At 56.9% G+C, this 20986-nt stretch overlaps 10 protein-coding genes across 10 annotated transcripts; 5 read left to right on the forward strand and 5 right to left on the reverse strand.

Annotated features, from left to right (window-relative positions):
- Positions 1-162: 162 nt before the first annotated feature.
- On the forward strand, positions 163-2467 carry FA10DRAFT_303690 (MFS general substrate transporter; the record flags this gene model as incomplete). Its single annotated transcript, XM_025525271.1, has 8 exons — positions 163-588; positions 649-777; positions 835-887; positions 948-1181; positions 1248-1475; positions 1552-1918; positions 1994-2351; positions 2421-2467. The coding sequence occupies exons 1-8, from the start codon at positions 175-177 to the stop codon at positions 2465-2467; spliced, it is 1830 nt and encodes a 609-aa protein (XP_025375959.1). The 5' UTR covers positions 163-174.
- Positions 2468-2566: 99 nt separating this feature from the next.
- On the reverse strand, positions 2567-3508 carry FA10DRAFT_233262 (NAD(P)-binding protein; the record flags this gene model as incomplete). Its single annotated transcript, XM_025518941.1, has 3 exons — positions 2567-2799; positions 2862-2927; positions 2986-3508. 3 exons carry the CDS (start codon positions 3506-3508, stop codon positions 2567-2569), a joined length of 822 nt encoding a protein of 273 aa, XP_025375960.1.
- A 266-nt stretch (positions 3509-3774) lies between these two features.
- Positions 3775-5918, reverse strand: FA10DRAFT_281187 (putative pantothenate transporter). Its single transcript, XM_025523669.1, has 5 exons — positions 5420-5918; positions 5037-5350; positions 4297-4977; positions 4062-4229; positions 3775-3988 (listed from the first exon to the last, which is right to left on the reverse strand). Exons 1-5 carry the CDS (start codon positions 5599-5601, stop codon positions 3819-3821), a joined length of 1515 nt encoding a protein of 504 aa, XP_025375961.1. The 5' UTR covers positions 5602-5918; the 3' UTR covers positions 3775-3818.
- Positions 5919-6258: 340 nt separating this feature from the next.
- On the forward strand, positions 6259-7309 carry FA10DRAFT_276135 (2,4-dihydroxyhept-2-ene-1,7-dioic acid aldolase; the record flags this gene model as incomplete). The annotated part of the gene is made up of 3 exons (XM_025523304.1): positions 6259-6680; positions 6747-6982; positions 7047-7309. The coding sequence occupies exons 1-3, from the start codon at positions 6364-6366 to the stop codon at positions 7307-7309; spliced, it is 816 nt and encodes a 271-aa protein (XP_025375962.1). The 5' UTR covers positions 6259-6363.
- A 329-nt stretch (positions 7310-7638) lies between these two features.
- FA10DRAFT_303693 (YjgF-like protein) lies at positions 7639-8245 on the reverse strand (the record flags this gene model as incomplete). Its single annotated transcript, XM_025525272.1, has 5 exons — positions 7639-7752; positions 7814-7866; positions 7926-8001; positions 8056-8129; positions 8194-8245. 5 exons carry the CDS (start codon positions 8243-8245, stop codon positions 7657-7659), a joined length of 351 nt encoding a protein of 116 aa, XP_025375963.1. The 3' UTR covers positions 7639-7656.
- Positions 8246-8961: 716 nt separating this feature from the next.
- FA10DRAFT_296250 (putative gibberellin 3-beta hydroxylase) lies at positions 8962-10415 on the forward strand (the record flags this gene model as incomplete). Its single annotated transcript, XM_025524490.1, has 4 exons — positions 8962-9207; positions 9274-9399; positions 9468-10056; positions 10133-10415. 4 exons carry the CDS (start codon positions 8962-8964, stop codon positions 10375-10377), a joined length of 1206 nt encoding a protein of 401 aa, XP_025375964.1. The 3' UTR covers positions 10378-10415.
- A 270-nt stretch (positions 10416-10685) lies between these two features.
- Positions 10686-13190, forward strand: FA10DRAFT_262066 (hypothetical protein; the record flags this gene model as incomplete). Its single annotated transcript, XM_025520096.1, has 8 exons — positions 10686-10769; positions 10851-11192; positions 11262-11433; positions 11511-11953; positions 12019-12125; positions 12183-12534; positions 12604-12788; positions 12854-13190. The coding sequence occupies 8 exons, from the start codon at positions 10686-10688 to the stop codon at positions 13188-13190; spliced, it is 2022 nt and encodes a 673-aa protein (XP_025375965.1).
- Positions 13191-13233: 43 nt separating this feature from the next.
- FA10DRAFT_268911 (hypothetical protein) lies at positions 13234-15965 on the reverse strand. The gene is made up of 2 exons (XM_025522525.1): positions 15603-15965; positions 13234-15525 (listed from the first exon to the last, which is right to left on the reverse strand). The coding sequence occupies exons 1-2, from the start codon at positions 15954-15956 to the stop codon at positions 13318-13320; spliced, it is 2562 nt and encodes an 853-aa protein (XP_025375966.1). The 5' UTR covers positions 15957-15965; the 3' UTR covers positions 13234-13317.
- Positions 15966-17564: 1599 nt separating this feature from the next.
- On the reverse strand, positions 17565-19134 carry FA10DRAFT_268913 (hypothetical protein). The gene has a single exon (XM_025522526.1). It carries the CDS (start codon positions 18812-18814, stop codon positions 17654-17656), a length of 1161 nt encoding a protein of 386 aa, XP_025375967.1. The 5' UTR covers positions 18815-19134; the 3' UTR covers positions 17565-17653.
- Positions 19135-20102: 968 nt separating this feature from the next.
- On the forward strand, positions 20103-20964 carry FA10DRAFT_268914 (hypothetical protein). The gene has a single exon (XM_025522527.1). It carries the CDS (start codon positions 20291-20293, stop codon positions 20810-20812), a length of 522 nt encoding a protein of 173 aa, XP_025375968.1. The 5' UTR covers positions 20103-20290; the 3' UTR covers positions 20813-20964.
- The last annotated feature ends 22 nt before the right edge of the window (positions 20965-20986 follow it).

Below are 20986 nucleotides of genomic sequence, written 5' to 3' on the forward strand. Positions count from 1 at the left end.
CTATCGTTGCCTAGCTACCCAGCACCGAAACGAGATTGACACCGGTGTGTCTCAAGCTTTTACTCTGGATATTTGGGGACCTTGCAATCAGTGAGATTGCAACCTTCTCCTCCTTAAATAGCCGGCTGCTGGCCAAATTCTTTCTGTAGATACATCTTCGGACCAGCCCCTGCTATGGCTCGGAGCAATCTGATCGCGCTGGCCTCTTTCAGGAGCCAGAGAGGACGCCGTCCTGTAGAGCTTCCATCTTCGAACAACTCATCGACGATCTTGCTTACCGGAGGCACGAGGTCCGAGGGCGCAAATGCTAAGCAGTCCACTCCAGTCGGCGTCATAAATTCGGATTCAAACAATGAGCCAAGCCATGGGCGCCTGCTCCCGCTCGGACGCTTCCTCCTCGTCTATGCATGCCTCTCGCTCGCCGTGCTCCTCACTGCCCTGGACCAAACGGTGGTAGCTTGTATCCTGCCCAACATTTCTGCCGAGTTTGGCGCGCGCGATGCGCCCTGGATCGGCACGGCCTACCTGTTGACCCAAACGACCTTTTCGCCGCTGTACGGGCGTCTTAGCGATGTCTTTGGCCGCAAGGTGAGTGAATTGTGACTGTGTTTAGTGCAAATGATCACTGACGCGGAGAAACATGCACAGATTCTTTTTCTCGCAGCACAAGCCATCTTCCTCGTCGGAACCTTGCTCTGCGCGCTTGCTCCTACCTCGATCGTGCTCATTCTGGGACGTGCAATTGCGGGCATCGGTGGCGCAGGTCTCTTCAGCATGGTGAGGGATTGTTCACACCCCCTTTTGCAAGCCTCGCTCATTGCTAGTTCTCCACAGGTCCACATCTGCATCTCAGACGTTGTCACACTTCGCAAGCGAGGCACCTATCAGTGAGGAGCAGAGTTTCGTTTCGTCTTTTTGTTTAATTGTACTGATGATTTGGTCCACAGCGGCATTCTCTCTGCCATCAACGGCGCAGGCTCTGCCATTGGGCCGCTTGTGGGCAGCACCTTTGCCTCGACAGGAAAGAGTGGATGGCGACTGGCGTTTTACTTTCAGCTTCCCATTGTCGGCATTGCCGGCATCTGTACGGCCATCTTCTTGCCCCAGATCGGCAACGCAGACATCCGCAAACTTCCCAACAAGCTCAAGGCCCTAGACTACGGAGGCATGTTCTTGTTTCTGTGAGTCTTCGCTCCTCTCCGCTCAGCCTGCTTCTGATGCAAAACTCATCCTGGCCATCGCTACAGGGCTGGGTCCATCTGCTTCTGTCTGTCCTTGAACTTCTTCGTGCCGCCCTCGGTACCATTCACCTCGGCCAAGGTTCTCGCACCTTTTCTCCTCTCAATTGCGCTGCTGACGGCCTTTGGCTTCTACGAGTCCAAGATCGCAAAGGAGCCGATTGTTCCAATGAAGATCTTCCGTAACATGTCGGTCGATCTCGTCTTTGTGCTCAACTTCTCCTTTGGCTATGTGTTGTGAGTCTGACTGTCGCCTTGCGACGTTAAGTCTCTTCTCTTTCTCATTTACCACCTCTTCCGCCTCTTCCAACAGCTATGGGTCGTTGTACTACGTGCCCCAGTTCTTCCAGGCGGTCGCAAACGAAAGCGCATTCAAGTCGTCGCTAAGCTTGATGCCAATGGTCGTCATGTCGATTCTGTTCAGCTGGGCCTCGGGCCTGGCCACGAGCATCCTTGGCGCCTACAAGTGGAGCTTGACAATCGCCTTTACGCTGCAGCTCATGGGCTCGGCCCTGCTGGTGGTCTTCTTCACCCCGACAGTTGCTCAGGCAACCTCGATTGGCGTCTTAGTCGTGCTGGGCATCGGTTTCGGCTGTCAGATGCAGAATACGCTCGTCGCGTGCCAGTCGGCGACGCGGCAGAAAGAGGTGGCCATGGCTACAGGCGTGCGCAACTTCTTCGTGAGTGCATCCAGGGTTGTCTACATCTTTAGTCATCAGAGGACAGAGCTCACTCTCGGCCTGCTACCTCACCAGCGCAACATCGGTGGCGTCGTCAGCCTTTCCATTTCGGGTGCCATCCTCCACGGGTCGTTGCCCCGGCGTCTCGATAAAGCCGTCGGCTCCAGCATCAGCGACGACGTGCTGGACCACATCCAAAACGACCCCCTTGCCATCTATACGCTGCCCGACGAGCTCACCAGGTTCGTCCCGGCCATCGTCGACGTATACGCCGACGTATTCCGCATCATTTTTCTCGTCTTCGTCCCCCTCTCGGCGCTGGCATTCGTTGTCGTCATTGTTCTGCCCGAGTACAGCTTGGACCGAGCGCACGATGGCGAGCCACAGAAGCGTCTGCATTCGAGCACCAACCCCGTCTACTTGTGGCGTCTCTGTAAAGGAAAACTGGACAAAGACAGGTCAAACAGGGAAGGTATGGCTGACAACGCTTGACTTGGGACAGGCTGGTCCGGACAGGCTGGTCCTGCTATAGATTATAGACTTGAATAGGGAGCAGACACAATAAATTCCGAGTGGTACCATTTCAATCTTGAACTGTCAACATTGTACTGTTGAATTTGTCTGCCTGAGCGCCCCGGTATCACTACATCAGCCTCTTCCGATGTAGCTGGGCATGTTTGTCGCCACGATGACTACATCTTGCACGTTGACTGTGAGGGGAAGAGATGCAATGTGCACAACTTCTCGAGCGGCGTGAGTGACGTCAAAGACCGGCTCGCATCGCAGATGTCCATCAGCCTGCACCACACCCGCTCCCTCGTCCATGTGCTGCGTCATGTCAGAGGCAGCGTTTCCAATGTCAATCTGAGACACAGCGATGTCTTCGCAAGGTGAAAGCAAATCAGCGAGGAAGAAAGGGCACAAGGCGCATCGCTGAATTCACCATGCTTTCGTCCATCCAGCGACAGACTCTTGCTAAGTCCGCTGATCCCATGCTTTGTGGCAGTGTCTTATCGTTCATCATTCGAGTCAGCGGGGTTTCTTCTGGATCGAGACTTCGCACTTACAAGCAGCTGACATAGGTCGAGGCACATGTGCGCTGATGCTTCCGTTCATGATGATCCTTCCACCTGTCACTCCTTGGGAGCCGTCCAAGTATCGGAAAGCCTCTCTGGCACAGAGCCATGCGCCTGTGAGATTGATATCGACAACGTCCTGCCACTCTTGGAGCAGCGCCTGTTGGATCGGTGCTGCAGTGGCACTCCTGCCTGCGTTGATGAACACAAGATCAACTTGACCAAACTGCTCCTTCGTCCTTCGAAACAATTCCTTGACATCCTCCTCTCTTGTCATGTTTCCAGTATATATAAGAAACCGTGCAGGCTTGGAGTGATGGGCTGCTGCCTCCACCATAGCCCTGCGAGACTGTTCAAGCTGGTCGCTTCTGCGTCCCGAAATGGCCACGTTCCATCCCGTCTGCGCGAGCGCTATCGCGGTCGCACGTCCTATTCCACTTGACCCTCCGGTGACAATGGCTGTTTTCACGCCATCTGCTGGAGGGTATTGCCGAGGTGCACGTCCTACTGTCATGATGTCGGTCGTGAGTCTGGGGGAAAGAGACGAGGCCACATCGCTACTCTCTTTAAGCAGCCTTGCAAATGGGAAATTCGGAGATGTGAGATGAGGAGCACCTCCCTGTCTGCGTGTGCCTGTATCTCAAGTGTTGTTCTTCGTGTGGTTTTCACGCCCCTGCTCCTCCCACATGCTGACCCTTTGGGCGGAGGCGGGGGAGGAGGGCGAGGTAGGGGAGTCTCTCAAGGGAAAAGATACTCGGGCATACAATTCGTTATTGTGGCTCGTCATTCGGGAAGAAAGCAGTGGGTACATCGTAAGAGCTGTTCTAGTACATTTCGTAGCGCCAATTCAGCTCCACCATCTCTGCAGTAACACCACCTTTGACCACCTTCGTGATCTGGTCTGGGTCGCCCGAGTCCAGACGCTTGTTCTCGCGCAACACCAGCCAGCGGTAGACACTGATCGTGGCTGCAAAGAGAAAGGCGCAAGCAAGGACTGCAAGAGAGGCGATTCTGATGTCAGTCCGCCTGCCTGAGTGTGATCGTGAAGGGAGGGGAGCTACACTTACGCGTCCCAAAAGCGGCGTAATAGTGGGGAGGGGCGTAGTACAGGTACGAAGCCCAGATGTTGGAGGTACCTCCGATGGCATTCACTAGAGCCGAGGCAGCTGCTCGTTTCGACACTGGCCGCGCGAGGTGCAGATTGATCGTCTTGAAAAGGAGAATCTGAGGACCGACTGCGAAGAGATAAGATCTTGTTAGCGGTTCGATCTTATTATATCGCTTTCGAACGGCTTGACCCACCGGACGAGAAGGGTAGCACCATCATGGCAAAGTAGCGAGCGCCAATGCTGGTGGTCGACATGGGGATGATGTACATGGCGGAAGCGATGGAGATGCAGACCAAAATGATTGGGTATACCGTGTTCTTGCGATCCGAGTAGAACGAGATGCCGTAGTAGACGAAGCCAGCGAGGATGTAGGGAGGCGCGGTGAGGAGCAAGCTGAGCGTGTGATTGTAACCTAGCGAGGCGACAAGAGATGGGAAGAAGTTGGCGATAGACCCTTGTCCCTGGGAGAGCATATTGCAGAAGATGAGGAGAAGGAGCTTGGGATCCGACAGGGCGGCAAAGAAGCCCTTGAACGTGCTTTCCTTCTCAGTGCCCTCGGCTGCTCCCGACTCCGACTCGATGCGCCAGACGGCGAGGTCTCGCTCGACTGGAGAGAGCATTCGGCTGTTGTGTGGAAATTCGGGCATGAGACAAGCGCAGATGGCACCGATTCCAACGGTGGCAGATCCCTCAATGATGAAGAGCCATTCCCAGCCTCGAATGCCGTGAGCGCCATCGAGCTGAAGAATGGCGGCGGCCAGCAAGCCTCCGAAAGCATTCCCCACTTGCTGGGCAATGTACAGGCCTGCCAAACGCTTTCCGAGCTCTTGCTTTGTGTACCAGGCCGAGAGGTAGTAGATCGCACCTGGAAAGACTGAGAGGTCGCGAGGGTGTAAGTCACATTGGAATCGAGCCTTTGGCTCCGTCACTCACAGACGGCCTCGACCATTCCGAGGATGGCACGGACAGCAAGCAGTTGCCCATACGTCTTGACAGCTGCTGTGGCGGCAGAAATGGCGCCCCAGATGACGACAGCGAGGCAGATGTACATGCCCGGCCGTGGGATCCTGGTGATGATCAGGTTGCTGGGAATCTGGAAGGGCAGGTAGCCGACGAAGAGGATGGAGATGGCTGTGGCGAACTGCTGTGTCGACATGTGAAGATCTTCCATGATCCCTTGCAGCTTTGCTGCAGACAAGTTCTGGCGGTCGACATAGTTGAGGATGTAGAGAATAGCAATTGTGGGCCTGGCTCAATGAGGATAGCGGTCAGAAGACGTGAGGCAACGTAGAGGGCAGCTGACGCAGGAAACTTACAGGATGACTAGATCGATCTTGCGGACTAGCTTCCCGTTCATGAGCTTGATCTCGTCCTCGCTGAGGTTGCGTAGAGATTCTGGCTCTCTTCCTCCAGCCATACTGACGCAGTCGACCTGCGCCTTTTCGGAGACGTCTTTGTCCTCGGGGCCACCAGTGGCAGAAGGATTCCGGGAGGACATGGTGGCGATGATGTTGACAACTTCAGACACGATTATATCTAGCAGCGCACTTAGGACAAGAGAGGAGTGGGGTAGGAAGGGCGTCTTGTCTGCCACCTCGCTGCAGGGACCGAGACGGTACAGCTCACTCCTCCCCCTTTTAATCCAATCGTTGACGATGCGAGGTACAGCAGCGCCGAGACGAGCAGAGAGATTGGACCATATCTGACCCTTCTAGCTGCTATACAATGTCCACACCAGATTGCCTGACTCCATGAAGACTGTGGTGGCTGGCTATCGACAGAGTAGGCGGGGTTCGAGTTGCAGATAAGGCTTACATGCATTGGACGTGAGGGAGGAGCCGCCGAGTGTCGCGTCCGATCGGCACCGGGTCGCAAACCTGGCGGGCAGATGCGCAGAGATTAGACAAGCACTAGCAGGCCTGCCCTGGATTGGTTTTCGCGCTAAGCAATTAAGCTTCTCCACCACTTGGTGGAGCTCCTCCCGATTCACCCTTCCTTCGACTCAACTTCTTCAGAGCCGGCAGAGTGCGGAGGCTCCTCTTTGGGAGGAGCTTTCTCCAAGGAAGTTCGTATAGGGGAGAATCTAGCATTTTTTGTCAGAAGCGGTATTGCTTCGTCTGTGCTGCTCCAAGCCAGGAGACTGATCAAAGATAGCGGGGAGAGCTTTGCTTTGGACCCACTAAAAACACCGACTGAGACCTCATTCTGAACCTTCTCCCCCAATTACATCCACATACCAACACGCAAGCACGTAGACACGATGCCGGCCACAAAGACCGTCTACCCTACTGCGCACACGACGCAGGTGGACAACCCCCGCTTGAAGGTTCTCAACAAACTTCGAAAAGGCCAGTACCCTCTGATGACATTCATGGCCATTCCCTCTGTACGCATGGCCCAGATCGTCGCTCTGACGGGCTTGGATGGAGTCATCATTGACTGTGAACATGGTCACATCGGAGACGACTCGATGCACAACTCGGTTGCCGCCATCGCTGCCCTTGGCGTGTCGCCGATTATCCGCATCCGAGGCCCGGCTCCCGACATTATCAAGCGCGCTCTCGACACGGGTGCACAGTGAGTGGGAACAGATTCTCTCGTAACAAAAGAAGCGGAAGCACTTACGTGAGGATTTCAAAATAGTGGCATCATGGTTCCGCAGATCAACACCGCTGAGGAGGCCCAGCAGATTGTGCAGTACTCGAAATTTCCCCCTCAGGGTCTTCGCGGCCAAGGATCCGCGTTCCCAGCCATCGGTCATGGCCTCACCACGCCCGAGTACATGCTCTCTGCCAACCAGACGATCTTGACTATGATCCAAATCGAGACGCGCGCTGGTGTTGACGATGTCGAGGCCATCTGTGCCGTGCCAGGCGTCGGTGAGTGGTGCAAAAGGCGCGTGCTGTGCAGACCACAACGGTGCTGACCAACGCCCGACCTCAGATCTTGTCTTCATTGGTCCCAATGACCTGGCACAGTCGTTGCTCGGATATGTCCCAGCTCGCGGCGATGAGCCCGAATTCGTGGCAGCCATCGACAAGATTGTAACGGCGGCAAAGAAGCACGGCAAGTGGGTCGGTCGCCTTGTCAACAATGGGACCTTGGCAAAGGGGGCCCAGAAGAGCTTCGACACTGTTGCCATCACAGGTGACACCAAGGCGATCCAGAACTGGTACATTGGCGAGATCGGAGTAGCTCGATCATGAGCTATGTTCTCGACACATCTGTGTAGATGTCCTCAATGCATCAACTTGCTACCTTTCTGGGCCATGTTCCTCCCTCATCCGAAACGTGTCTCTTTTTGAATGTCGCTGTTGATCTCAGCTCTGACGTGTGTGGCATCTTAACTAAAAGTTATGCGATGCAGGAAGTCTGGTGTTCCTACGATCCACGAGCCACGATGAGGGACCTGACTGTTAAGTCGAATCTCGTCGCAGGCTGTTTTAGACACAGACAGATGAGTGGGAACGAGGACATAATGTGATTGATTGGTCACTGGTCATTTAGACATTGATCGATGACGTGCACAGGATACTATCTACCACGTCCTTCTTCACGCTTGCGCGATGCACTCAATTTCAATGACGGTGCCGTTGCCTGGAGGTACGGCTTGCAAGCACGATCGCGAAGGCATAGGCTGAGGAAGGAACTGCAAAAGAGTGACGGACTAATTAGATCGGGAGCACTATGCACGCGCAAAGCAGACTCACGTCAATGTAGACTTCATTCATGGCAGCAAAATCCTTCATGTCGGCGAGATAAACTGTAACTCTCTCGGTCAGCACATGTCCGCCTACGCTCAGCATACATCTGAACTCTCACCATTGTACTTGACTACTTTGTCGAGTGATGACCCAGACAATTCAAGGACTTCTTTAAGATTCTGAAGAACGGTTCTCTAATGGCAGACGCTATTAGCACTGACCTAATCCCAGACCCCCTCTTGACTCACTGTTGCCTGTTTGATTTCCCCCGTGGCGGTTTGTCCCGCGCAGAAGACAAGGCCAGGAACCTTGACAGCGGGGCCTAAGGACAAGAAGAAGCATGTCGTTGAGCTGGCGCGTCCCTTGACGGTCTCTCAGATACTCACAGTTGTGCGGCTTCGTGGGGAACTTCTCACTGGAGATGAGTTGACGGGACATCGTTGACACAGACGTCTTTGCTTGGGAAAGGGCGGTTGTAAGTGATCCAAAGGAAGACAGATGAAGGGTGTTGCTGTCCGCCTTTAGCACTTCTAGCATATCACGCGGGAGAAGGGCCGGATATATGAGGCGCGCTCTGTAGGCAGGTGGTGGAGCTAGTATTGAGCTCCTCTAAGGACAAAGCTGAGATATGCAGTGCATGACTGCTCCGCCGTGACATCGAGCGGAGGCCCAGGAAAGAGCTCGGCGGAGGAAAGTAGATTGACATCGGCATCTGTGTGGGAGGAGCTCCTCCCGCGTGCTAATAAAATTCCGAGGCGTAGATTAGGGTCCAAATTGGCTCGCGTTGGGGCTCAAGCAGGAACCTAAAGCGGTAGCGCGGTATTCAGACGCGGCTACTCCTCCGATTTGAGTAGCAAATGAGGCAAAGCCTTACGGTGCAGAGGCACTGTCAGACCCACGGCTGCGTGACAGGAGCGGGGGAGGGGAGATGGAAAAAAGAAGGCATCACTATCTTTCACTGATCGGGAGCTCACTTGTCCATTCCGGCTCTAAACAGCACGTATTACGTCGATTGCATACCATCTGTTCGAGCCAACGCCCAATACGCACGACCATTGGGGTGACAAAAGGCCACATTTAAAGGTGGAGACTTGGCGGCCTCCTCCCCAGCCGCCCTCCTCACCACCCCACTCTGCACCCAACCCTTCATTACCATGGTTCGCACTCCTGATTTCGCCCCTCCGGCTGCCGACTTGCCAGGCAAGCCCCCCGTGGCTCCATGGATTCCGCCTCGCCCCACCAGGGAGACGCACAACTTCGCTAAGCTCAAATCCATCGATCTGTCCCTCATGGACTCAGATGATCCAGCAGTAGTCGACGAACTCATCAACAAGGTCAAGATTGCCATTCGCGACGACGGCTTTCTCTTTCTGGAGAATTACGGCGTTTCCCTCGAACAGGTGAGCATATTGTTGCGGGTGAAGTATTAGACGACAAACGGAGCTGATAGTGCCTCACTTTGCCAGCTGCATCGCCAATTTTCGATCGCGCAGTACTTGTACAATAACATCAGCGAGGAAGACAAGAGCCGCCTGCTCTTTGATCCTGACACAGGCCGGTGGTCGGGCTATAAGCACCCATACGGCTTCAAGGTGCGCTGAACACGTCGGCATGATCTTCTGCAAGCCTGCTGCTAATGCTCTCTTTCGATGACTTATAGCGCCATCTCGGCTTCCCAGACGGCATTGAACAATTCAACTGGTACCGGGATGACTGGGAGGATATCAACCGTACGCCAAAGTGTCTTCATCCCTTCATGGACGAGATCGAGGCCTTCTGCAACTACCTCACCCAGTCCGTCAATCGCCGATTGCTCGCCCTCTTTTCCCGTGTCCTGGAGCTTCCGGACGATTACCTGTGGGACAATGTCCAGTCTCACGGTGGTCCCACTGGCGAGGGGTACTTCCGACATGCCCTCTTTCGACCGGTAGAAAAGAAGACCGAGGAGGCATCCAAGGGCCTCCGCATGCACGGCCACACCGACTTTGGTTTGACAACGCTGCTGTTCTCCGTTCCAATTTCTTGTCTGCAGATCTGGGGACGAGACGAGGAGTGGCATTACGTCCCTTACAAGCCTGGCGCACTGGTGATCAACATCGGAGAAACGCTGGAGATTGTGTCGGGCGGTCACTTCAAGGCAACTCGCCATCGCGTCTACAAACCTCCCGCGGACCAGCTTCATGAGGAGCGTCTCTCCCTCGTTCTTTTCAACAGCTCAGTTGGTGAACTGCGTATGACTCCTGCTGCTTGTGAGTACACTGACGAAGTCCGGTTGAGGTGAAAAACCGGACAAAGGACTGCCGCTGATGCTCTGACACCCCCCAGCTTCGCCCCTCATCCAGCGCGAAGGCTGCATCGAAGAGCAAGGTGTTTACAAGGAGTTCAAGAGCCGAATGGTCAAGGGCATGCCCGTTCCTACCAATCGGCAGTGGCGTGAAATCCACATTGCCCAAGCCACGGACCCGACCGACACCGTGCGCAACCGAATCGGAGCAGACCAGGTCCTCATCAATGGCAAGGTCATGCAGCACCGCGAATACATGGGCGTCAAGGTCCTGCTCCCTGTGTGATGCCTTCCTTGTCTTCTTTCCATAATACGTTTCTCAATCTTCATTTTATTTTTCCATGACCACCCTGCTGCTGCTGGTCCTAAAAACGCTGCTTTGAAATGGGGGGGTGCCCACACGATGTGTGTAGTCCAATGCGCGCGTAGCTTTGCCCGCGCGGCATTATCCATTCTAGACTCGCTTATCATAGAGCACCGAGATAAAGCTTGAGCAAAATTCCCCCGTGCCTAGCGCAGGCCTGCCAAGCTCACTGCAGTGCGGCCCGAGGCTTCTTTCCTCTCTCCCCCATGTCCACCTCTGCAGCTGCAACGATGTCTGCTGCCGTCTCGAGCAACGCAGGCCCTTCCTATCAGCCTTTCCAGTGCACAGTCTGTGAGAGAAGGTTTACCCGGCATGTGAGTATTGGCCACTCATCCGAAAGAGGTAGAAGGAGCGCTCACGCTCTGCGGCTCATGCTCTGTCTGCTGGTGAAACAGGAAAATCTCAAGCGGCATGCCGCGCTTCACACTCGATCAGAGGACAGCGCTTGCTTCACATGCGATTCGTGCCCCACTACGTTCTCCCGCCGTGATCTGCTCCGCCGCCATATGAAGAAGAAGCACCCGGGAGAGGAAGAACCGCGCTCGTCGGTTGCAAGAACGAGGCCCCGAGGAGGGAGGCCGAGGTCTGACGAGGAGGTACGGTCGCCTACAACTTCTCTGATTGGCCAGGAGAGGCGCTTGCAATCGTCCACAGGCACTGCAGACTTCGACGTGGATATCGGGGACTGGGAGATGGCCCTGCCTGATGCAGCGCATCTGTCAAGCAGTATGCCCAATGTGAGTTCGCCGGTGGGCGTGACCCAGAGTTCTGTGCCGTGGCACTGATCAACATCTTGCGCCGAAAAGGACACCGACATCGAGCAACATCCGCTCGCAGGGCAAGGGGCATCCAACGAGCGATCTTCGTATACTGAGCACCCTGTCGATGATGCTGTGGGATTCGCACAGAGCCTCCTTTCCGAGTCTTCGGTCCTTGGCGGGCAGGTCACAGCAACGCTCAGTTCTAGAGCTGGAAGAGGTGCGATAGATGGCTGTGAGAGCTCATCTCCTTGAGACATGATCTGACATCATCACCCTGCGACTACCCTCCCGAAGACTTCCTCAGCTCCATCCCCTCCGGCCTCTCGCCAAAAGACTTGCCCTACCTCCAGGAGGACTGGCTTCCTTCGGCTACACAAGTTGCGCGAGGCATCGCACTCTACTTTGCTTACGTCTCCCACTTCTTCCCGTTCATACACCGTCCGACCTTTGACGCCTCCCAAGCTGCCTCCCACCTGATACTCAGCATGCTCTGCATCGCCTATCAATACGGGGAGGATCCGGATTGCGATGATCGAGAAGGTTCAGGAGCAGCTCTGTCTCTGCACTGCTTCCACCGAGCTCGCATCCTCGTCGCGTCGAACGAGGAAGGGGCAGAGGATGCAAAGCAGAAGCTGGTCATGGTGCAGGCTTATTTGCTGCTGGAAGTGCATGCAATGCTGTATCTTTGCGGTCAGGATTCGTCGTATGGTCTCAAAATCCATCCAAAGATGGTTGGAGTGAGTAGATCAGTGTGACTCCCTCTTCATTCGCGAATTCACCTGCATTGCTTTCACTCCAATAGCTTGCACGATCAGGGGGACTCATGCAGCCAATGCAGACGAAACCCACTGCAACGAAAGACTTGGACTCGCTCTGGCGAGAATTCATCAAGGCCGAATCGCACAAGCGGTGAGATACAATCGTCTAGTCCAAGATCCTTGCCGAGACTGATCCCCGATGGTGCAGGACGTTGTTGGCAGTCCATCAACTTGACGCGCTCTGGTATCAGATTCTATCGATGCCCCGCCTGCTCTCCCACCTCGAGATCAAGCACGACCTGCCCTGCCCGGAGGCGTGCTGGACGTCGTCGTCTGCCGCTGAATGGGCCCATCGTCAACTGGTCACCAACCAGTCTGTGCCCACGATTCGGTACTCGGAGGCCGTTCGCCACTTTCTCTCGCCCAATCCCGACGCTGAGTCACTCCCGCAATTTGACCCCTACGGTGCCATCAACATCACCCCCTTTCTCCTCTCGAGCGTTCGAGAGGTTTCGGGCTGGTCCACCATGACGGGTCGGCTCAGCTTGGAGAGATTCGAGGTGAGTACGTGTTGCCCATCAGACGGCAGCTTGCGTCCAGACTCATCGTCTCCGTGAACCCTCATCCAGCCGCTCAAGTCGTCACTTGACGCACTGGAGCCGTACGTCCGTCCGCGACCAAATGAGGACGTGGGCACGCATGCCGTGTCCGTTGAAGCGACGTGGGAGATGGCCATGATCGAGCTTCAGTCGTGGTCACCATCGCATACCGGGGGCATCGTCGAGACGAGCTTGGATGCAGCCCTAGCCACTGCGTGAGTCTTTATGCAAAGCCTACACACTCTCTCGCTGACCTTTGTTCGACAATTTGCTGTTCCAGAACCTACTTGAGCATGTCGTGCGGCTCTCTTTTCGATCCCGCGTCTGCCAAAGCCATGGGTCCCCACCTCGATTGGTTCCTCCTCTATCTCGAGCGCTCCATCACGCCAGATTGCGAGCCACCGTGGGTGTCCGTGTACGCCTTCAAGGCCTTTCTCATTGTCTGGCAGCTCGTTCGCGCAAACTCGTCTGGGGCCATGCAGGCCGTTGGCGTGGACGATGGCGATGTCGGCAAAGCATTGGTGTGGGCTCGCAAGGTGTTTGCGCGCCGCAGCTCGCGACAGTTGGGCAAGCTTTTCATGACAAGCCTGACATCGCTCGAAGAGATGGCTGGCTAGGCTACGCTATTCACTGCCGCTGCCAATCGTCACCAATTCAAGCATATTGTATTGTATTGTGCTGTACTGTACAGCATTTCATCAACGAATCAGAAGCAAAACAAGACCGATAAGGGTATGGGTGTGATCAAGGCCCGTGGAGCACCTTGGATTGACGGCCGCGGCCCACTTCGGGCACGCAGCCAGGCGAGAGGGCCCGGAGCCATTGGCGGATCGACTCGACGTCTGCCACCGCGCCTGCTTGCGCCAGCGTGTACAGATGGTGCTGCTTGGCGGCCTCCTGGATCCGGAAGTCTGTCTCTGGCGGACAGTCGGACAGGGCGCGGGGCTCGTCGTACGACCGCTGTGCGTGGCTCGAGTAGGCGAGAACGACGTCGTCGAGCGAGGAACGGCCAATGTGGATCAGCGTGGGATGCGGGCCGACGTTGACCGTCGACGCGCGGTGGCTGTGGATGACCACATCGACACCAAGCCTGTCCTGCAGCTGCGTCACAACGTCAGCGCGTCGTTCTGCAACGCTGCGGGTGAAGCGTTGGGGGTTGCTGCGGTGGTAGTCGAGTGCATCGACCTTGTTGACGAGAATGACAAAGGGGCGCAGGTCCAGCGTGCGCGCGCGGATGAAGGCGGTGATCTCGTCCAGGACCGGGACGCGGCCTGCGGCGCGCGAACCGGCGCACGGCACCACGAAGATGACAATGTCGAGCATCTCTCGACAGAGGCGCGCAACATCGCGCAGCTCCCCGTCGCGGTCGTCGGAGCCGGGAAAGTCACAAAAAATGGCGCGCCGGTTGGGCGAGATCCAGCTCTGGATCTCCGTCGTGCGGTGCTCCTCGTCGCTGCCCGAGGCAAAGACGCCGGGCGGTGCGCCGGTGAGCATCGTCAGCAGCTCGCTCTTGCCTGCCTCGGTGGGGCCTTCGACGCCAATGTAAACGTGGCTGGCAAGCGCAGTGCGCAGCTGACTGACGCGCGCGACATCAAAGAGCCACTTTACCCAGAAGTCGCCAATCGTGTAAAAGTACAGCGAAATGGGGCTCTTATCGCCCAGGCCTGCAAAGCCAGCAGTGATGGCATTCTTCCACTTGAGGATCGTGTATCCCTCGTTGGCGATACTCAGGTCCGCCTGCAGGCGCTCGGCAATGGCCGTCTCGCGAATCGAGTCAAAGGGCTGCGAGGTGAGGTGAAAGGCTTGACGTGTACAGGTGAGGGCCTTGTCGTAATCGACCTCGATGCGCTTGCGCCTGGCCCGCATGCTGTGGATGGAATCGATGGCATGTTCGACCACCATCGCCGTCACCACCAGGACGACCATGCCGATGTAGAAGCCGCCAATGCCGGCCAGAGCCGAGTAGAAGGTGCTAGACCCCGCAAAGGAAGCAAGCCGAGTCCAGCTCCAGAGTCCCGCATAGTAGGTGGGTGCCACTCCGGCAGCGAATGGTCCAGCGGGAAAGAAATCAGTCTGTCGCACAAAACAATCAAAGGGCGCATCGAGCTGGGTGAGGATGATGGCGTGGCAGACGCGCATCACATCCATGACTTCTTGCGACTGCGTGCGCGCCTCATCGATGGCCGTCGCTGTATTTGAGCTGCGGCTGTAGAGCCGGTCGCCATACGTCTCGAGAGTGCGAGCAAACGGTCGGCGGCCCAGCGTGCGATCGACGTCGCTGAGCCGTGTCTGCAGCGGCACTTCCTGCTTCAGCTGGCGAGGCTGAAGGTGCGTGCGGTTCGCGTTGTCAAAGTCGTGCAGCATGGCCAGCAGCTTTGCGCGTACGCCCGTCGAGCAGCCCGCGTCCACGGGGATCAGCGAGGCAATCTGGCCTGCGCGGACACTGATGTCCGTCTCGTCGAATCTGGTGGCATCGACCTGAGGACCGGGTGCTTGGCTGTCGTCGTCGCCGTCCCAAAGCTTCTTGACCAGCCAGAGGGCTCGTGGCAAGCGTGCGACAACGAGCCTGGGCACGGCATTGGCCACCAGGGCATCCAGCGTTGATGACAAGCAGCGCGCGCGGCCCGACAGCCTACCTGCAGCTTGGCGATTAGCCCGGCGATCATCCTGGGAGATGGCGTCGGTCTCGGCAAGCTTGATGCGCTGCACGTGGGCCATCTGATCGGCAAAGGCGACAATCATGGCGCGGCGCAGCGAGGCAAATGTCGATGACATGCCCAGGTCGCGCAGCTCGGCCAGCTCCACATCACCGTCGGCGACACGGACGGCCATGGTGTGACCAAAGCAGTCGCGGATGGCGAGGCTGGTGCGCATGGCATGGAGTGTCTCGAGAATCTGAGGCACCGTCTGGGTCCCGTCCCCGCGAAGCTCCTGCACAATCGTCATGGTGACCTGGTTGCCGGCAGAAAGGGTCCAGTCAGCTGATCACATCAAAGACTAGCACTACCCATCATGCAGTGTGCACCCACAGGGCCATGGACCAGAGCCCGCTCATAGCTGTGGCTGCTCGGAATGGCATTGGCATTGTTGAGGCGATAGGAGACGCGTGTGACGATGTAGGCGGCCAGAGGCGCATCCATCACAAGCGAAAGCACGATGCGGTCGTCGTACACTTTGACCCTCGATGACTGCGGCTGGTCCGGCAGTCGCAGCGTGGCCAGTGCCCCATCCATGTTGTGCTCATGAGCAGCGGGCTCCTGGACGACATCGATGGTCTGGCGAACGCAGTGGAGATAGTGGCGCATCGGATGATACGTTTGCACAGGTGCATCGATGGGTGTGGCTGGCAAGCCGTCGAGGCTCGTGACCTGCTGACAGACCATGGTGGTCTGGTACGCGTGAGCACGGGGCGCCAGCAGGTAGAGGCAGCCAAAGTGGGCAAAGGTGCTATGGCTGCCAGCCCAGGCCTGGAGCACGCGGCTCGTGGCGGCAAACCAGGGCCCCAGGGCTGGCCACATGGTCCGGAGCACCGTTTGGCCACTGGAAAAGAGCCAGCCGGCGTTGCGCATGGCATAGTTGACGACAAAGGGGACCATGTCGTTTGTGTTGATGATGTGATGGATGTTTTTGCGCAGAGCAAGCTGGACACCAGCCGTGGTGCGGGCATTCTCGACGACCATCATTGCTGGTGCGCCAAAGGTGATGACCGACAGCGCGTGCGACGAGACCGCCCTGGAAAGCGACGGGCGCGACCAGGTGTTGCGCACGGTGCCATCGCGATCGCCTTGGGCCAGTAGTGTGTAGGCAACAATGGTGGCAAGGGCACCACTGCAGCAACGGGACGAGACAGAAAGCGGACGACGGCAGTCTTGTCAGCAAATTGCATCCTGAGGGGTCCATGAGGTGGCGCACAGACGCACTCACCCAAGGCTGTGTCCACAGAGGACCACGTCGTGCTCCCAGGCCAGAGCGTCGATGGGCGCCTTGTAGTGCAACGCTCGTGCGTAGAAGCCAGTGTGAAAGCGCGACGCCAGATCCGGGTCGACCGTCTGCGTGGCGCTGACGTCGGCCCAGGCATCGTCGCGATCGCGCGTGCCACAAAAGCCGACGAGGCGGATTCTGAGGCGATCGGACCAGGCGAAAATGAGGGCTGGCAGCTCGATGGCAGGCTTGTCTGTGCCCTGGCTGATGCGGATGCTGGGCAGCATCCAGACGGCCGTTACGGCATCGAGCTCGCGCGCGCGCCGGTGACGAGTGTCCTCAAAGGCTGCCTGAAGAGCCTCGGCGCTATCGCAGTAAGCGAGGTCGCTCACGGTGGCGGCGGCCAGAATCGTGAGGGACATGGCCTCTCTCTCCTGGGCATCTTGACTGCCATGGAAGTCGGTCAGGTCGAGGTAATTTGGTGCAAGATCGCTTTGGTGGGACATTGGTGGGAGACACGGCTTGTGTTGGGGCCGTTCGACAACGGCAGATGGGCGATTTTATAAGCCATGGCCTGGCCCGTCTGTCCGCTGTCTGTACAGCATCTTCCTGGCCGCACAATAGCATCATGGATCATCTTGAGCGAAGCAGCAACGAGGCAGTCTGTGACATTGACCTTTATTGAATTACCCGAAAGAGAGCAACCAAAAGTGAGCAACCGAAAGGGAGCAAGCCACTAGTCAAGACACGTGGCCCACACTTGAACAGATATGCTATAGAAACAGTGCAGGTCGGCCGCCCGCTGCCCTGCCATGCCAGACCCCAGACTCGAGTGTGACGGGGGTGTCCTCGAGGTATGGGCTCGCGGGATCTCGCCGTATTGACTGCTCGAGCACGTTGCTAGTGCTGATTGGCATCTTCGTCCGTGCCCGAAGCCCGGTCACTTCGTCAAGACAGGTCTTGACAGCCAATTGGCGACTAAACTAAAACGAAGTCTAGATGGCGTTTGAAGCTCGAACAAATATTCACACTCTTCGAATACCGTTTGATTCAGAGTGCATACCCTCGTTGCAGACCCTCAATACTATCATCGTTGCGATGGACATGTGACGCATTATTCAAACAAGAAAGGTAGCACAAGGAGTGGGATCGCGGCTCCTCAGCCAGCGCTCGAGCGTCGCTCCGCAATGCCATATTCGTACCAGTGCATGGCTGCGCGCTTATACGCTCTGGGTCCGAAGGCCGCCTGCAGGTCCGGGTAACGACACAAATAGGCTGCAAAGCACAGCGAGTGGTCTGCGGTGCGTCCCTCGTCCAGACCATGGCGAATGTAATGCTCGAGCAGGGCGGCGTGCAGCTCCCACCCACGCAAGCCTCGCTCTCGGAAGAAGACTCTCTCGAGGTCGGCGTGAAAGGCGAGGTAGGCGAGCGGATCGAAGTGAGGAGACAACCGCCGCCCTTCGGCGAGTCCAATGGTGAGCATGTGCTCGACGGTGTTTTGCAAGCCGAGCGAGGTGCCGTCAGGGTACTGCTCACGGTACCATCCGGGGTGGCACCATGCAGCACCTACTCGCCCCTCAGCCTGGCCATGTCGGTAAAAATGGCCGCCGTCGAGCTTGTAGACGGTGTGGTAAAAGTCGGGGCAACATGCCGCATTGACGCCACCCAGCAGTCGATCCATGCGCGTCGTCGTCGTCGCATACGCCAGCCAGTTGTAAGTCGACAAGATACCCAGGTTGCTCAGATGGGTCCCCTTCTTGTCCGCCAGGTGATGCAGCTCCTCCCATGCCACCTCATACAGGCAGCCGTTGGTATCGAGAAAAACGACGCGATCAGTGCCCTGACTAGCGACGATGTTGACCCAGTGCATCTGAGTGTTGTTGACGGCCCAAAGGAGCGTCACTGGACGCTGGCACTGCAGCTCACCGCGCGCCTTGGCGACAAATGCGACCCAATTGGGAGCGTCGCGCGTGTGGTTGTTGTCCTCAGCGCGAGGGTGTGCCTCGGGGAACCAGTGTTCAGTGTGCGCGGCCAGGTGCTTGGGTCGCGGGCCAATGGGGAGGTGGGCCCAGGCGCGCGGCGAATGCAGCATGAAGTTGCGTGCAAGGTCGCGGTCCATTGCCAGACCCAACATAGCCATGGCGCGGCACACGCTGTTGGGACCACAGCTCCAGGCTGCATCGCGGCCCATCTCGTTCTGTGACGCAACCTTTGCGATGCCTGACCGGATGGCATCAATGTGCAGCCGTGTGTCGAAGCGAGCGTCCCTCATGTCTTCCAGTCGGACGAGGCGGAAGGCGCACATGCCAGAGGAGCGCATTGGGCGAGGGTGTGACGGTGGGGCAAGAAGAGGGCAAAAAGGACACGGGAAGTGAAGTACTGTACTACACTTGGATCAGGAGCTTAACAATAAGCTTTGTCTCTGTGATTAGAGCTCATTTCGTGCAGGTTCCGTGCCGTCAGGCACTGTCGCGCCGAAAGTGAGAGCTCTATCCTCCAGCTCTACTATCCAACAAAGAGGTCGCTGGCAACAACGTGACCCCGGCAGGAAGTGAGCTCGCGGGCGAAACCCGACATTTTTGCTACGTCATGCGCCTCGTGCTGCGTCTTGAGTGTCGACTTGGTGGATTGTAGTGGAAGCTCACACAAAAGTGAGATGCACACCGAAAGTGGGGAAAATTATGCTGGCCGCGCTTCGTCGCATTTCCTCTTTAGCGCGGCAGCCTGCGTCGCTCACTTTTGGTTTTGACAACACTCTCGATTTCGGTGCTGGAATCAAACTCCCCGTCCTTGTCACATATCTCGAGCTTCCATAGGGCTGAAGCGCAAGACCGGCGACAGTGTAATGCTGTTGCTTGAACAGAAGCATGAGAAGCTTCAGACGGTGGCGCGCTCACTCTTTTCTCACTGTTGTCAAAAACTACCAAGATCACAAGACGGAAATAGATGCAACAGCAGTGCCGCAAAGATGATAATTACTCTGAGCATCTTGCCAGGTTGTGTGACGCAGCTACATGGCGTATTTACTTGAGGTACACACTTGGAGTCAGGGGCTGAAGCTGACTACGCTTGCAAAGGTCATGCAGCCCTCTTCAACGATTGTGCGCATGGCCCGGTGCAAAGGATGCATTGGGTGGGCAGTAGGCCCGCTGGCAGTTGTTCGAGGTCAGAAAAGTGTCCTAGAAACGATGATCAGCCCTTTTCCAGCTAGCCAGACAGTCTTCTGTGTGTGCTCACGCGTGCACCGTTGACAGCACCGAGGCCAGTACCAACGCCGAGGCCGTAGGTCCCACACACCGCAGGGCTTTTGAGCGTTGCGCTGCACAGCGAGTGGCCAAGCACGGCGCCCCGCAATCCACCGCCAAGTGCACCGCGGGAAACATCGCTGATGCAGGCGCTGCGGTCGCCAGCGTGATTGGAGCCCTGGTAGGCGGGCGTCGAGCCATTGGCGCACTGGAGAAAGTTGGTCATTGTGCAAGTTTTGCAGTATTGTGAGGTAATTGGAGGGAAGCAAAGAACAATTTGAAGACTTGCGTGGCAAAAGGAACTCAGCACAAAGGCCACCGAAAGCGAGATGAGCCCACCATTCGCAACGTGGCCCTCTCTCACTTTTGGCTCTCGCTCGTTTTCGGCGCGACCGACTGCCACAGCACAGGAAGGCTGCCAAGACGTTGGCGACGTCCCTGTGACCACTTGCTGCGTACTGTACGCCAATAAATAGCTTGGGAAGGGTTGATACTTCTTATGCATCACGTCCTGCCATCAAGCAAAAGACAATTCCTCAGCACATCTCACCATGCCCGTGTACGCCTACCCACGCAATGAGTTTGGTCCACACATCATGATTGACACCTTTCTACTCGAGTTGGACCGCGTGCTCAGTGATCCTGCCGCTCTGAGGGCTGCCAAAGATCGAAGCGGTGGCACAATCGTCGTCAATTATTGCGGGCAGCCTCGCAATCCAACAATCGAGTTGCCTCCCAAGGGCAACCTGGAGCTATCAACCAAGGGCCGCGGATCGCTGCGCATCACCAATACCGACCGAGCACAGCGCCGGGCCCTCTCAAAGCAGGACATTATCGACGTCGCGCGCTGGGCTCTCCTTCCCGATGGTGGCGTTCGGCGCGTGCTGGGAGTCATGCCACGCCAGCCATCTGCCCTGCCTCGGCACGCTCTGCAGCCCACTGTCATGGGTGTACAAGCTCGCGTGCCAACGTACGTATGCTATGGAGGCACGATCGTCTTCGACAATGCCCCTTGGCTCAAGTTCGACTTTGCTCCCACGCCCGTCCTCTGCGGGGAGGGCTACTTGGGCTGAGCTGAAGCAAGCGCGTCACGTAACCCTGCGACGAGGAGCACGGGCAAGAAGAGTGCCGCAAAGAGCGACCCGAATACTTCAATTAGCACGCATCCACTGCTGCCTTCTTGACAGCAGCACCGTCCTTGCAGTATCTGAACGCAATAGTCACGTAGCAGCTCCAAGTGCTGATGA

This window comes from Acaromyces ingoldii (genome assembly GCF_003144295.1).
Source record: "Acaromyces ingoldii strain MCA 4198 unplaced genomic scaffold FA10scaffold_5, whole genome shotgun sequence".
Classification (NCBI taxonomy): Eukaryota; Fungi; Basidiomycota; class Exobasidiomycetes; order Exobasidiales; family Cryptobasidiaceae; genus Acaromyces; species Acaromyces ingoldii.

What these genes read in the sequence shown, in the direction of transcription:
- FA10DRAFT_281187 (XM_025523669.1), bottom strand. Translation starts at nt 5,601, where the DNA reads ATGTCCTCCCGGAATCCTTCTGCCACTGGTGGCCCCGAGGACAAAGAC. An exon ending in CGGAATGGTCGAGGCCGTCT is followed by an intron (nt 4,978 to 5,036) that starts GTGAGTGACGGA and finishes GCGACCTCTCAG; the next exon opens with TCTTTCCAGGTGCGATCTAC. An exon ending in GGTGCTACCCTTCTCGTCCG is followed by an intron (nt 4,230 to 4,296) that starts GTGGGTCAAGCC and finishes ATCTCTTCGCAG; the next exon opens with TCGGTCCTCAGATTCTCCTT.
- FA10DRAFT_268911 (XM_025522525.1), bottom strand. Translation starts at nt 15,956, where the DNA reads ATGGTCTGTCAGCAGGTCACGAGCCTCGACGGCTTGCCAGCCACACCC. An exon ending in GGGCTCTGGTCCATGGCCCT is followed by an intron (nt 15,526 to 15,602) that starts GTGGGTGCACAC and finishes GCCGGCAACCAG; the next exon opens with GTCACCATGACGATTGTGCA.
- FA10DRAFT_268913 (XM_025522526.1), bottom strand. Translation starts at nt 18,814, where the DNA reads ATGCGCTCCTCTGGCATGTGCGCCTTCCGCCTCGTCCGACTGGAAGAC.
- FA10DRAFT_268914 (XM_025522527.1), top strand. Translation starts at nt 20,291, where the DNA reads ATGCCCGTGTACGCCTACCCACGCAATGAGTTTGGTCCACACATCATG.